We start from the raw sequence: 14,557 nt of genomic DNA, 5'->3' as shown, positions 1-14,557 counted from the left end.
CTGCAAAAATAAGCCACAGTCAGCCATCAACACCAGCTGTGGGCCCTGCCTGGCCAATAAGCTGTCTTCCAAGATGCAGCCATGGGTTGTGGCCAACCTAAACCCTCCACACCCTGGTGTCTCAGCAGAGCAATGAAGAGCAAAGACTGTGCTAGATGTATTCTCATTTCCCCAGCGTGCAACTCTCCAGGAACATAGAGTTTGCAACAGCCAGCTTCAGGCTAAGGACATTTCTAGACCGCAGTAGCAGAGTGCTCAGTCTCACCACCAAGGAAATACTGGTAGGTCCTGCCCACCTGTTCCTATTCCATGTATGTCAGCCCTGGAATTGGGCACCAGGGATGCCGTGGTGCCATACTCAAAGCTTGGATTTCTAGTGTGCTTAAAAGCAATGCTCCCAGGCCATCCTCGCTTCACTTCCAGGGTTGACGGGTGGAGTAAGTGGGTGGTGCTTATTTCCTTGATTGCGAGGCTGAGACCTCTGCTGCCCTGATGCAGACATATCCTAAGGGTCTTGGGGTTTTGATGTTCAAATTAAGTTTAATCTTGAATAATTTAATCTGCGGAGGTGGGCCAGAGACCTAAGATACTGTTTTCCAGGAGCCATAGTCTCCACCGCCTCAGCTAAGGAAAGAAACCTTTCTTTCATCTGGTGTTATCTGTAGCCACCAGAGGGCAGCAGTCTCTCACAAACACGTGCACGTGAGCAGGCCAAGGGCATTCAGCAGCCGTGACAAGACAGGTTTGGTCATGACATCGTGCACGATGTTCCCATGCGAACCGGGAGCATCACAGAGACTGGGGACCACAGACAGCAAAGACAGGTGTTTAAAAAAAATAAAAAAAATGGCACGGCCAACAGGATCCAAAACAAACAATCGTGAGCAAAGCAGCAGGAGCAGGGAGGGGACACGACTCCGGCTAACACATCCCAACCTGTGTGGCTGCTCTCCTGACCCGGAAGCCTAGTTAGCCAATCAGATGGTTCTTTCAGTGCCGTCTAATAAATGATAATAAATAACAAGGACACTTAGCAATGCAGGTTTCTGGAGCACCTGAACAGCATCAGCTCACAGGCCATCCTGCCTACAGGGTGATGGAGCCCTGTGTCAGCTCTTACCCCAAGCAGGTCCTAGGATGGCTCCCACACAAGGGGAGGGGAAAGCCCTGGCGGCACAGCAGGGCTCTGCTATAGGACTGCGTGTGAAGCCAGGAATGGAACCAAGGCCTCTGCCACGTCCAGCCAGCCAGTCCTCCCACCAGGCGAGCTAGCCCAGGCAGTGCTGGGGCACAGAGCCCTGCAAGCAGACTTGTGGGCTCTAGAAGGCCCTGTCTGCCACTGGAGCCATCTGCTGTGGGGCTGAGGGTGGGGAAGGGAATAGCAGAGTGCTCACCACACAGCATCAGGCTTTGCTTGGCTGCTTCCCGCACATCTTCCTTGTCAGTTTGGCACAGATACACCAGCTGCTCAATGCTCTCTTTGGCCTGTTGGGAGAGGAATGCAAAGCACTGAGCACATCCCACCACCTGCCACCACTGCCTTGGCTGTGGGCATGGTCTCTGGGAGAGGATGCACCAAGGCAGGCAGCATACACAAGGGGCTGAGAATACTGGCACTGCATGGGAACAGGCCCCTCCCACCCTGCCCCCTTGCCACCCCATGGGCAGCAGGCTGGTTCTAGTAGTATGAGGGACCCAGGGGACCAGGCCCAGTGCCACCTGAAGACCTCCATTCTTTTCCCCCTTCAGGGGAGGGGATGGGAGATGAAGGGCTCCACCATAGTTTTCTCAGAGCTGCATGTGCAGGTCCAGGCCCCACTCCAGGCCCCTCCTGCTGCCTGCTCAGGAAAATGACTGAGGCTGGGTCTGAGCTTCCTCCCAGTTCCTCTCCATGTTCAGACAGCTAGCACATTTTGGAATTTCTGGGAGGGGGCAGTGCCACTTCATTCATTCCCTCTGCAGACCCACTCATGTCCACCCATGCCTCCCTTGGGCTGTTTTCTTCCCTTGCTCCAGCCTTGCCTCTTGGCCTTGGCTGGAGACCGAAGGACTTGGGTGGGAGGTTCCTGGAGTCTATTCATGCCCTTCCTTCAGTACTGCACTCCCCTGTGCCAGGTGCAGCCAGGCTGTCTGTAGCACTCAGAGTTCAGCACACAGGATGCTGCTGCCATGCAGTCTCTCCTTTGCCCAGGAGGCACTGATTCCTGCTGCTCAAGGCCAGAGAGACCTTTGAGGCATGACTGCCTTATAGGTAGGATTAAAGCAGAGATCTGGGTGTGAGCTCAGAGCAAGCCCTGTGGGCCTGGCTACCAAGCACAATGGCAGCAGGGAGCTCCCCCTCCCGACTGCACCTCCTATACATACTCTGCTGCCTCTAGGCCCCACATACCTCTCTGGGATGTAACTGGGTACAGGGAAAGGGAGGGACAGTTCCTTTCCATGGACACCCATGCAGGGGAGGTGCAAGAGGAGGGATGCACTGACCTTGAGACACCCCAGGGCTGCGCACCCACCGATGCGTGTCTGCACCTCTTCATCTTCTAGCTGTTCCAAGTAACAGACCAAAGCCTAGGGGGAGGCAGAGATCAGCATGTCTGCCAGGAGGGCACTGGGAGCTGAGAGCAGGGCAGCAACTCAGCCAGCCCCGTCCATAGACAGGACCTCTTCAAGCACCATCCCCACCACTGGGCCTTGCACACCCACACCCCCTCCCTCCCACCTTCCCTTGCAATTCACTACCTCCCTTAGTTCTTCATAGAGAATCATAGGGCTGGAAGGGACCCCAAAGCCCTAGGGACAAGCCCTCTTGTCCCTTTCTCTCATTCCCCAAAGGCCCCACATGCCTGGGAACCCCCAGGCAGGCATTCTTCAGGAGCACCGGGGGTGTCAGGCAGCTGGCACTTACTCTTTCCCGGAAGCGGGGGTTTTCTGCCAGGCTGCGCAGCTGAGCAGACACAGCACTGATGACCTTGCTGTTGCCCTCCACAAGCAGTGAGCTCAAGGCCTTCAGCCCCTCCTTCTTAAGCCGGCTCTCAGGTACTCGCTTCAATGCCTTCAGCACCACATCCTGGTCATCTGAGTTCAGGTTCTGTGCCAGCAGTACTGCAAGGGAGATGGGTCAGTGAGCACTGGCAGGATTCATCCACATCTCCCAGCACTAGGTGAGCCTGGACATGCCCCTACTCATCTTGGGAGAGAAGACAGGCCCTATCCGCAGGCATTGCCCTGTTGTTTTCCCACCTATAGCTTAGAGCAGCATGTGTGGGAAATGTCTGAGGGGGGCAGGCCTATCCTAGCTTGGCCCAGAATTCCTGCTGGTGCTTTCTGTCAGCAGGGTGCATTGGTGAGTGAAAGATAGGGCCTGTCTGTCCCAGTACCCAAATCAGGGAGGACCGGGGGAAGGACACAGGTGCCTACCTTCCTCAGCCAGCTCCATAACATAGGAATCTAGGGACTCTATGCTGAATGACTCAAAGTAGCTCCAGTACTGGAAGATGGTGACCTGTTCCCCATGGCTGCTCCCAGGCCGCTTGGGCAGCCGACGATCCAGCACATCCTCCACCAGCTTCACACAGACTGCAAGGAGAGAATGCTAAGTCAGTACCACCATGAGTGGAGGAAGGGTGGGGTTGGGGCTTCTCTGCATTCCCAGACACCTTGTTGGGAACACAGCCCAGAGGTACCAGCTGTGCAGGGTTTCCAGCACCAGGACAGCACCCAGCAGCTGGCTCTTTGCCATGTCCTGGCATTTGTTGGAGGGAAAAGATGCTCGAGCCCAGTGATTCTCAACCTCCTTAGACTCCAGGTGCATTCAGAAAGTACCAGCTCTTGGCTTTCACTCATTTTTGAGTGCAGAAAAACTTTAGAGCAATTTTAGAATTAATAGAGAACTCAGAAAGACCCCAACAGGTCAGATAGTTTACCACCATGGATTCCGGTTTGAAATCTCTGGGTTTATCTTGTGAATCATGTTTGCACTCCTAAATTTGTGTGGCACCCCATAGCACCCTTGAAAGGATTTTGAGACACTCCAGGGAGCTGGAGCACCCTTGTTGAGAGTCCCTGGTTTAGTCAAAGCACAGAACTGAGAGCCAGGATGCCTAGGTTCTTCTCTCAGAATTGCCCTTTCTGCTTCAGTGCTCCCCATCTGGGCTGGACATGTTGGAGACAAGTGATGCATCGGGCTGTCAATCAGAGCTGACACATGGCAAGCTGCTGCCTTTTTCCAGAGCTGCCCAAAAGCCCCAAGTCCACCTTGGCAATGAGGATGCTTATGGGCCTCAAAGATGGAGGACAGAGACAGCAGTGGCTCCTAAAGTGTCTGTGCACAGTGAGACCTGAGATGGCACTCACCTGAGTCTGCCAAGCCCAGCTGCCGCTCACTGATGGGCACTGTATACTGGGCACTGAGTGCCTGTAGAAACCTCTCTACAGGACAGGTGTAGACATTGGGCAGCTCCACACAGCGATCCCAGAAGGGCAACACACCTTCCTTCCGGGTGGAGAATTGCACCACTGCGGGCACAGACACAGTCAGTCAAAGCTGCGTTCACATAGCACAAAGGCATCAAGTCAGTCACCTCCACTGCCAATTCAGCCACTGCTTAGTTGGGCATCCAAAGTTGGGGGACCAGAGTTGGGCATCCAGCCTGGGGGACCCCTTCCCACAGACCCATCAATAAGTGCTCCTCTTGTGAGGAGACAGTGCTGGCCTAGGACAGTCCCATCCCCTCTGATCCAGCACAGACCTGTCAATGACCAGTGCTCTTCTGGCATTATGACAGCCCCCTCTTCGTCATGATCCAGCACGGACCCCATTATTCAGCACAGCCTGGTGCCCCTGGCCCACACCCCTGGGACACATTCTACACTAAGAGCATTTACCTTCCATGGCTGTGCCAGCTGCCCCTGACTTCTCCTCTGTCAGCTGGCAGACGACCTCCAGCACCTGTGCCTCCCTCATCAGCTTGTCCAGGGCATACATCTCCCGGCACCGCAGGGGGCCAAACGTGCCCAGTTTCTGGAAGGTACAATTACAGCAAAGCTCCTGAGGCAGGGACTGGCAGGAGGGATCTCCAAGCAGCACCACAGCCCCCTCTGCTGTGCCATGCCACTTCTAGCATCGAGCAGGCAGCAGTGGATGCCAACCCACAGCATCTGTCAGACCCTGGCAAGCAGCTAGGGTGACCCTAGCATTGGCAAAGACAGCAGTAGAGCCTGTCACAGTTCCTGTTAGTGCTCAGACTCTGTGCCATCCCTACCAACCCAGGGGTGGCCACCCCCCTGGAAGGAATACCTTTCATTCACACTCACCAGCAGCAGAAGGTTGCAGTTATTGAGATGAAGAACCAGAGCCCTGTCCAGGAACTCATTGCCAGTGCTCATGGGGTCAGTGCTTCCCTCAGAGCCGCTGCAGATGCCAGTGTCCTCAGCCATCACCTCATAGGTGCCTAGAGCCCCATCCCCAGCTCGGGCACCACCAGCCTTCCTATGGGCACAGCAGTTAAATATGTCAATATGCTTCCTGGCTTTCCCACCCCCATTGTACTGCACACCCACTAGCCAGCAGACATGCTGGCTCCCACTCCCCCTCCCAGAAGAAGAGCTCCTCCATGCCAGGGCTGGGTTTGTAATGTCTTGCATTTTGGTGGCAGTAAGTTAAAAGTTTCTGTAAGACTTGCAATATTGCCATAGCCAGGGAGGAGGCTTGTGTGGGGGCGGGGAACAGGGCCTGATCCTAACCCAGGAGACCTCAGAAGTGGCCCTTGATCAGTTCTGTGTACAGTGCCCCAGAGAGGAAAGCACGTTGGAAGCCGGAGCAGCTTCTGCCTGAGGGCTCAAAGGACACTCAAGCCCTTGGGTCTATCTGGAAGGAGGGGGTATAACCCTCCTTACACCGAGAGAGAAGAGATTTGCCTATGACTGCACAGCAAGTCACCAGCATAGTCCCAGGAGTCTTGGTCCTTCGTTACGCCCACTAGAATCCACTCGTGTCCTGCAAGAGTAGAACCCAGGTATCTACAGCTCTTGTCCCTTCTCCCAGTGGGGTGGTCAGCCCACAGGCAGCATGCCATGCCAGGGACCAAAAAGACAGGTCTATGTCGGATCTATAGCCACTCCCCAGATAGCTGTAGAGCAGGCAATGAGCCAGATGTGTTGCTCTATCAAAGGGTCCAGCCCCCAAGTCTAGCTGGACCCTGGAGGGGAGGTGGCAGCAGCTGGGCCATGGGTTTGTCTCCGCATCCCAGACCCAGGAAGATTGAGGTGGCCATGTCAAGGCTGGGCAACACTGTCACGGCTTCTGGAACCCAGGGCACTTGCCTTGGGAGGCATGGGCCCTCTCTGGGAGCTCCAGGGCACTGGGGTGGCCAGCAGGCCATGTGGATTGGGGCAGCTAGCCCAGGGCAGGCTGCCTGGTGCTAGTCACCCTACTCAGAACACAGGATTAGGACTGAGGTTCCCAGTTCAGCACTGCCCAGCCAGGCCTGACAACCCCCCGGCACACCTACCTCTCACTCCTGCCACCTTCTTCCTCCGAGCACTCTGAGTCATCCATGTCAGAGGTGTTTAGGAAGCTGAAGCTCTCCAGCGCATGCTCCACCGTCAGGCTCATGCTGGAGGCACGGCTGAGGAAGACGCCCTGCTTGTGCTGCAGGGAAGCAGGGGCAGCGTGGTGACGAGCAGGGCCTATACCTGTGAGCGCACCCCACCTAGCATTTGTACCTACCAGGACCCTTACCAGAGGCCCTAATGTCTGGGCTGCTTGACCCCACTCAGAGGCAGAAGATGCCTCGCTCCACAGGCAGGGCTAGCTGGCAGACAAGCCGGTCCTCATAGCAGCAAGCTGAGCTGGCACAGTACTCCATGTTCCATCTGCTTCCCATCACCCCAGGGTCACCCCAGGGCACAGAGGCCACAGGGGACTTTCCATTCACCCTGCTCTGACCATCCTGCTCAGGAGCTGGGACCCTTAACAGGGCCTCCGGGCTGGAGTGCTGCCCCTGGGCTCCTGCCCCCAATCTCAGGGGCACATGGAACATGCTGTTCACAACCTACTGCCCCCCAATAGTGCGGGGGGGGAGGGGGAGGGTCAGGATCAGCCCCACCCACTGCCACCTCCTTACCATGAGGATCTCCTCCAGGCGTTTCAGCTCCCGCTCCAAGGGCTGCAGCTCAGGGAACTGTCCCCGGTAGTCATCCAGGGCTGAGCTCAGTGAGCTGATGGCCTCATCCAGGCCAGAGTCCACAGGTTTCACCCTTGGCACCTCTGCGGGCACAGGGGTTGGTCTCTCCTCCTCCAAGACCTGCTTCAACACTACTGGCTGACTTGGGTCCGCCTTGCACCCCTGGGGTGCTAGGGCTTGGCACAAGGCTGTTTCAGGTTGCACCAGTATGGGCACACAGGCCTCAGCCCAAGAGACAGCCGCGCGGGGCTTAGCTTCCTGCCCTCTGTCCTTCCTCACCCTGGTCTCTGGCATTGGATTTGAGGCCCCAGGGAGGGAGTTAATTTCTAAAAGAGGCAGCTCCCTGGCACTGGAGTCCTCAGAGGCTGGAGAAGCCTCCTGCACATGGGCACTAGCACCCCCTGTGTCCTGGAGCTCCCTGCCATCCATTGCTGCGTCAACGCTGGCCTCGCTGATTTGGCTCAGAGTCCGGGAGTAGGGCACGTGTCCATTTGCCACCACCTCCTTTCTGACGCAGCATGGCTCCTCTTGCTGATTGGGTGGTTCAGCCACAGCAGGGGTGCCTGCTCCTGCTTCCTCTTGCTGGGAGAAGGAAATCTCTATGGCGGGAGCAGAGGCCTGTACCTCAGGCTGCACAATGGGTTTGTGGGAGGCATGGCGGGTGCTGCCTGACAGCTGGGGGCTAGAGGAATCGTCCGACGACTCTGACGAGATGGACCAGGCTGTGCCATTTTCCAGCTCTTCCTGTCGCCGCAGCATGTTCTAGAGAGAGCACAGCAGGTCACCACAGGTCCAGCAAGCCCTGGCAATGGCTCCCTTCTCCTCCAGGGGCTCATGCCAGCTCAACTTGGCCTCAAGTGCTTCTTCATTGCAGCAACCATCCCCCTCAGACCCCCTGGGGCCCCTGGAGGCACCAAAGTCTGGCAGGGAATGCCCACAAGTTAACAACTTGGGCACAGTTTCTCCCAGGCTCAACATCATTCCCCAGAAGCTCCAAGAGGTCCCCTCATCCTGAGGTCCCTTAACAGTGACCCTTGTGGCACCCATAAGCCTTTGGAGAAGATTTACCAAGGTGTGGAATGAGTTCAGGCCAGGCCAGATCTCAGACATGACCCACTCACACTTGGAGGAGTGCCCAGGCCAGAAGAGATGCCAACTCAGCCTCTCCCTTGGATGTTACTACAGCCTCCCAGCCCAGTGCTCCCACGGACAGCTTAGGAGGAGAGTGTTGCCACCTGGAGCTCAGGCTGGCACGAGCCAGGCCAGGCATACAGGAATCTGTTCTTCATTTCCCACCAGCATGGGAGTGGCTTTGGAGCAGGAAGGAATGTCACAGCAAGCACCAGCATTGGCCAGTTCAGTCTCTGCCTCGCCTGTTTCCCAAGTTGCACTCCCTGGTGTAACCAGAGTCCCCTCCTCCACCCTCAGAGCCTATGCTAGAACCCAGAAGCCCAGGTCCCAGCCACTCCTGCTCTAATTGCCATCCCCCACACTTTTCTCCCAGGGCTGGGATAGAACCCAAGAATCCTGGCTCCCAAGCTCCCTGCTCTAAGCCACACTTACATCCCAGATAGAAACTAAGAATCTCAGCTCCTAGACCCTGCTTTAACTGTTAGACCAGGCTCTGGGTACAGCCTTCAGCACCTGCCCTCCAGGACCTGCCCCAGAGCCTCCGAAGCTCACGATGGATGGGTCCCATGCTCACGGCTGGTGCGAGGGGGCAGCCTGTACAGACTTAAGGCAGGGGGAGCTCAGAAGTGCATACACAGACCAGAGGCTTCTGTTCATCTGCTGCATGAGGGAGCTGGAGGTGCATCTCATGCCAGGCAAGGACTGGATGGGAAAGACCAGGATACGGATGCAGATCACAGCCAAAGGGGAAAGGTCTAAGACTATGGAAAGCAGCTACTGCACCACCACCACTAGCCTGCAGGGGGCTGCAGCAAGCTGGCACACCAGACTATGTGCAGCAGAGCATGCAAGGCAGGGGAAAAGCCTCATACTCACTAGTGCCTGCTCTTTCCCTCTTGCCCAAGGCCAGGCTGACTCTCAGGGAGGCCAGGGATGACAGGCCAGGGATGGCGAGGGCTCTCCATGGCAAGCAGAACACTGCTCCGGGTCTGAACTCTCACACAGATCCCAATGCAGGTAGGCAATGGGGTGTCTAGCCTGGAGTCAACTGGCCACTGTCACTCCATGTCAGTCCTCCACAGCAGGGACTGGAGACATCCCAGAAACTCTATCAAGCACCCACACCCTCCTTTCTAACTGATGGGAGTCCTGCAGGCCTGGCCCCCTATGGCTGGGAAGCCCTACCCATTTCTGGCCACACAAAGCAGGTACCTACCTAAAAACAGACTAGTGAGTAGGAGGCAAGATGCAGCTAGAGCTATGTCAGGTGACTAAGACACCCAGACTAAGCTACAGGCCAGCTTGAGCCAGAGAACTTACAGAGCCCTGCCGTGGACATCTCCCAAGTTCGACTGAGGAGACATCGCTGCAGGAGCAGCTCCGAGACAGCTTCTCGAGGAGCGTCTCACGGAAGATGTCCAGCAAAGACCACCTGTGCTTGTTGGTGGCTGCCCGTGCTGTGCTCTTAGGCAGAGAGAAGAGGCAGCTGTCAGCAGGGAGGGAGAGGGGCTTATGGCTTTGTCTCTGGACCTCATGGCTGGGACAGAGGGAGCAGAAAGCCACAGCTCGCCTCTCCCTCCCCTGGGAGCTACAGGGGGTCTCCTGAGTATTTGGCTGGCTGGTGGGGCTGCTCCCTCCTTTCCCAGGAAAACATGTAGAAAAAAGAAATCAATAAAGCTGCAGTCCCGAAGGCTGTGCCGCTGGGGAGCTCACTTGTCACATGTGGCCTGCAGTGCTACAGCCCTACTCCACTGTGGTCACAGCACATGAAAGAAAGAGCAAAGTCCCAAGCTTTGGGGTGCCCCATGTTGATCTGCACACATCATGGCCCTGACAGAGAAACATGTCCTTCGTACAGGACCCTCCTGACAGCTCAGGATGAACATAGGATCCCACTCTCCCCAGCCCAGTCAAGTTCCCCTCCCCCCAGTCATGCGTGTTCCCAACCTGGCCTGGCCCAGCCTCCTCAGGAAGCTGAGCAGGCAGAGGGGCAGCTGGGCGCACTTACATAGAAGGCCTGCTCCCGCAGGGAGGGCGTGTCGGGTGGGCTCTGGTTGTAGGTGGAGAATCGCTTGTTCACAGTGGAGGCTTTGTTGACCGTGCTGGCAGCAGAAGGCTGATCATCCTTGTCAAAGGGGCTGGGAGCAAGAGCAGCGAGGTGAGAGGGGCACAGCTGTGGACAGGGCTGATGCAACCTTACTTTCTCAGGGGTGAAGGACTCCAGGATCAGGCCTGGGACTGAACTCCCCAATCTCCCTCCTTATTTTCCTTGTGCTCATTGTTACAGCCCCACAAACCCTTTGTGCTATGGGGTAAAGGGCTGGAAATGACATGAATGACCAAGTGGAAGTTTGGAGAGCCAGAGGCCACACACACTGCTGACATTAGCCCCATAATAGCTAGCACCAAGCCAGGTTCTGCTGCATGGAAAGCAACAGCAAGCAGAGTCCAGTCACACAGCAGGAAGAGGTCTGCAGGAGAAGGAGGAGGTGGGGACCCTTGGTGGAGCTCAGAGAGGGATAGAGGATGGGCGATGTTCTCCCACCCCCACACACTGCTGAAGTAGCCACAGCACGAGAAGGGGAGAGTGGGGACAGCGCAGCCTCAACCCCAGCTGGGGCTGCTAATTACATCCAGTCCTGCTGGGGATAGGTGTTAGGGAGGGAAGGTAAAGGGTGCACACAGCCAGGCAGATGGCTGCTGGTCCTCAGTTAGAACTGCCCCCAAGCAGAGATCAAGGAACCCAGAACCACCCCAGGGTGGCACTGCTGGGACAGGACATGACCCTCAAGAAGCCACCCACTTCCCTGGGCACAGCCAGAGGCAATGCAGCTCTGGGCCCAACAAGTCCACATTCTCACTCACTTCCAGGTCACCTCCAGGCTGAGCTTGATAGTGCCCAGGTCGTTGATGTCCACTGCCACCACCTGGGGCAGTGCCGCAAACAGATCCTTGGTCTCACATGAGACATTGCCAACCACCACGTGGTTGGCCAGGCTCTTGAGCTCCGTCACCTGGGGGAGAAGGAGAAGGGGCTGAGGGCAACCCAGCAGAGAGAGGGTGTGTCTGATGGCTACCCACAAGTCTGGGGAAGCAGCACAAGCAATGCTCAATGCTCTTGACTTCAACTAGGCACCATCATCATGGCCCCAGTGTGAGCACTGCAGAACCCAGAACTATCGGGATTAACATGACAGAAACATTCAGTTAATTGGAAGCTGCTGCCCCCTCCTCATTTTCCTCAGACCCATATGCCTGCTGCCTGTATCCTGCCCCTCTGCCACAGGAAAATGCAGACAGCCTGAAGCAAAATAAGGCACAAACACCAGCCCAGGTGGCACAGGCCCCTGTGAGCGCCCTGGGGCAGGATGCCTGGAGCTACAGCCCCTCACAAGCTCATGGCACTCAGTGTGAGCATCTGGGTGTGTCACACACACCACAGCCTGTCAGCAAGGTCTAACCAGACTCCCCCCAGCCACAGCACATCACCCCCACTACCAAGGGCACAGCAGAGCTTCCGAAGCAGCAAGTACCTGCCGTCTCAGTGGTGCAGCCACTATCCCCCTCCACCTCCCAACACCTCTGCATTCTGCTTCTCCAGCTCACTCTCTCAGCTAAGAGGTAGGTACCTGCCTTCCAGACCAAACCAGGCAGCAGCAGATGCTGAGTGCAAAACATACAGCAGGGCAGCTGGCACAGCTATGTCAGCAGCTTGGCACAACCACACCTATCCGAGGAGCACTATAGTTGGGGGAGAGTTATCCGCTGGCCTGTTCCCTCTGGGACAGCGATCAAGGATTGGAGGTACAGCACAGATCAGAGATATACGGTGAGTCACCACAGTAGGGACTGGGGAGATTCCCCATTTCAGGGAAAGTGGAGACAGGCAGCCTCTTTCAGAGCCCTCCACTGCTGTGGCAACCTTGCTAATAGGTAAAACTCCTTGCTTCCTGGTGTGGGACTTTCACTGTGTATGTTAAAGGGGGTCAGAAGAAAACCAGGAGAGGGAGATGCCAATAAGGCAGCAGCTAGAACAGTGAACATGCAGTGACTAGCTGCACAGTCTCACTGCAAGACCCCACAGCAATCAGAGGTCACTGTTTCATTGCCCCATGACTACTCTCCCATCTGCTGCAAGTATGGGAGTCCTGTAGCTGTGAGAAATATGTATCTGGGTGGGGGGGTGCGGTTGCTTGAACCCTTCATGAAGCTGGAGCTGATTAAGATGAGAGCTGCTTCCCTGCCCATTCCAGAGGGTGTGTCCCTGCCTTGCAGACCTGCATTACCTTTGCCCAGGGAAGACTGACATGGTGCACCCAGTCCAAGTCCACCCCCAACCCTGCCTGCCCCTTTGCACCTGGGGTGCCCTGTACCTTGATGGAGAGGAACTCTGTGATGAGGGGCAGGAACACCATCTCCTCACTGTCCCACACCTGCTTCCCATTCACCTCGATACGCCCTTTTAGCTTCCACCGCTGGCGCCCATATTTCATGAAGATCTGAGAGCAAGAAAGAGCTGCCTTGAGGCTTGAGATAGAGTTTGCATGCACACCCCCTACCAAACACCAGTATCTACCAATCTCCCCCTCAAGTCTGGAGGCAGAGCGAAGCCCCTGTAGTAGGGCCTTGCTGTGAACACTGCCAGTTCCCAGCCAGGCCTGCATCGAGCCAAGTGCATGTGTGGAAGGCAGCAGTCCCTCTATCTCTGCTGGAGGTCTCTGGGAAAAGGGAGATATCCACAAGGTTCCCCTCTTGCCCCTAAAAGGCCCACTCAGGCTTATTCAGCTCAGATCCACCTGGCAAAACATGGGAAAGGCAGGGAGCTCTGAACCTTTATGCAGTGTCTGGGCACACAGAGGGAATGATCCAAGCCCTGCTGCATCTACTACTGGCTGCAAACAAGCAGTTCCACATACCTCATATTGGTCCCCAGCACAGAGCCTTGCAAACCCAGCCAGTCCTGAAGAAGCACAGAGCAGGGAGTTAGAATCAGCCCATTTAAGTAGAGCCCCTAAGCAGAGGTAGGCACAGCCTGAACCATGGGGACATGGCCCTCTCTAGGATCTCTTGAGCATATATTAATAGCCTTTTATAGAAGCAGGATGCTGGCCTACTTTACCTGCGGCGGATTAGGGTGTTATGTCTTATGTCGTGTCAGGGTTGATGGTGGTTTTATGAAGAATTTATATTATAGTTGTATGGGATGGTTTGGATAGGGATGACGTTGCCTCACAGGGGGTAGGACTAGATCAGCATTTCTTAACCCACGGGTCATGACCCAAAAGTGGGTCACAAGAATATATGAAAAGGGTTGTGAACAAACTTTAAAAATGGATCAAACTTCAAAAATGGATTCTCCTTTAAAGGCGAAAAATGTGGGAAACCATGGCTTTTCCCTTGCAGGCTGTCATAGGTCCACCCTGCAAGGGGCTGCTTGGGGCACTCCCTGCCCCACATACTGGTGGTCTGGGGGCAGGAGGCAGCAGGTCATGAGTGAGGGGCACTGGGTTGTGCAGCACCTGCTCACAAGAAGTCCTTCCTCTGACTCAAGGGCCAGAGGAAAACTGAGGAGCCAGGTTTTGTTCCCCAGCTCTCTGCTTGGTTCTAGAGCCCCTAAGCAAGAAGTAGGCATGGCTTGAACCATATGGATGAGTCACCACCCATGCTCAAGCCCTCACCTCACCAGTCAAGGGCCTGTGGGCAGAACCTTTCACCTGCTGGCTATACATATGAGGCAGGCCTTTTTACCTTTCATCTTCACATGGAACTCCCCCAGCTGACTCTCCAGCTCACTCTCCAGCAGGCACATATTCTGGGGATAAGAGGAACCAGAGGCATGCATTAGCAGCAGCTGGTGGGCTACCTGCAAGCTCCCACCCTGTCCCTTACCCTCCAGAACTGCTCTCTGTTCTCCCATAAGGCTGCAGCTGCCTCACCTCTGTGTACTCCTTGTAGCCTTTGCTGGCCTCAGCCAGGCTCTCACGTGCTTCTCTGCTGCCTGGGGAAGCAGCTGTATAGGCCTTGACCATGTTGTGGGCCCCATCGCGGAGCCGCCGTTGGATGCAGTATGCCTCGTAGAGCTCGTCAATCTGCAAGGACAGCCACAGCACCACAATGAGAGGCAGGGCACAGGGCTTGGGATGCCCATCACATGCAATGGATTAGCTACAGGCAGAGGTGTCCCCTCATTTCTAGTCCACCCTTTCCTGCAGTCAGCTGGCCTTCCCCTCAGGCGCTCTCTG

The 14,557-nt window shown here is 56.0% G+C and overlaps 1 protein-coding gene across 10 annotated transcripts in view; it reads right to left on the bottom strand.

Annotated features, from left to right (window-relative positions):
• Positions 1 to 14,557, bottom strand: part of RIPOR1 (RHO family interacting cell polarization regulator 1) — a 136,449-nt gene that overhangs the window by 5,243 nt on the left and 116,649 nt on the right. For 7 of the 10 annotated variants that reach the window (XM_019488994.2, XM_019488997.2, XM_019488995.2 and 4 more), the window contains 16 exons: positions 14,252 to 14,404; positions 14,064 to 14,127; positions 13,232 to 13,275; positions 12,689 to 12,814; positions 11,181 to 11,329; positions 10,324 to 10,453; positions 9,636 to 9,779; positions 7,125 to 7,946; positions 6,510 to 6,649; positions 5,314 to 5,488; positions 4,885 to 5,020; positions 4,354 to 4,515; positions 3,418 to 3,576; positions 2,906 to 3,102; positions 2,485 to 2,568; positions 1,395 to 1,485 (listed from right to left, as the gene is read on the bottom strand). In XM_019488994.2, coding sequence (XP_019344539.1) covers positions 1,395 to 1,485; positions 2,485 to 2,568; positions 2,906 to 3,102; positions 3,418 to 3,576; positions 4,354 to 4,515; positions 4,885 to 5,020; positions 5,314 to 5,488; positions 6,510 to 6,649; positions 7,125 to 7,946; positions 9,636 to 9,779; positions 10,324 to 10,453; positions 11,181 to 11,329; positions 12,689 to 12,814; positions 13,232 to 13,275; positions 14,064 to 14,127; positions 14,252 to 14,404 — 2,776 coding nt within the window. Of the gene's footprint in view, positions 1 to 6; positions 1,001 to 1,394; positions 1,486 to 2,484; positions 2,569 to 2,905; positions 3,103 to 3,417; positions 3,577 to 4,353; positions 4,516 to 4,884; positions 5,021 to 5,313; positions 5,489 to 6,509; positions 6,650 to 7,124; positions 7,947 to 9,635; positions 9,780 to 10,323; positions 10,454 to 11,180; positions 11,330 to 12,688; positions 12,815 to 13,231; positions 13,276 to 14,063; positions 14,128 to 14,251; positions 14,405 to 14,557 lie in introns of those variants that run through there. The other 3 variants (XM_019488993.2, XM_059713643.1, XM_014599265.3) reach the window with 3 other exon arrangements.

This window comes from Alligator mississippiensis, chromosome 10 (assembly GCF_030867095.1).
Source record: "Alligator mississippiensis isolate rAllMis1 chromosome 10, rAllMis1, whole genome shotgun sequence".
NCBI lineage: Eukaryota > Metazoa > Chordata > Crocodylia > Alligatoridae > Alligator > Alligator mississippiensis.
The sequence above is the reverse complement of the archived record's forward strand: the minus strand, read 5'-3'. Positions and strand labels throughout refer to the sequence as shown.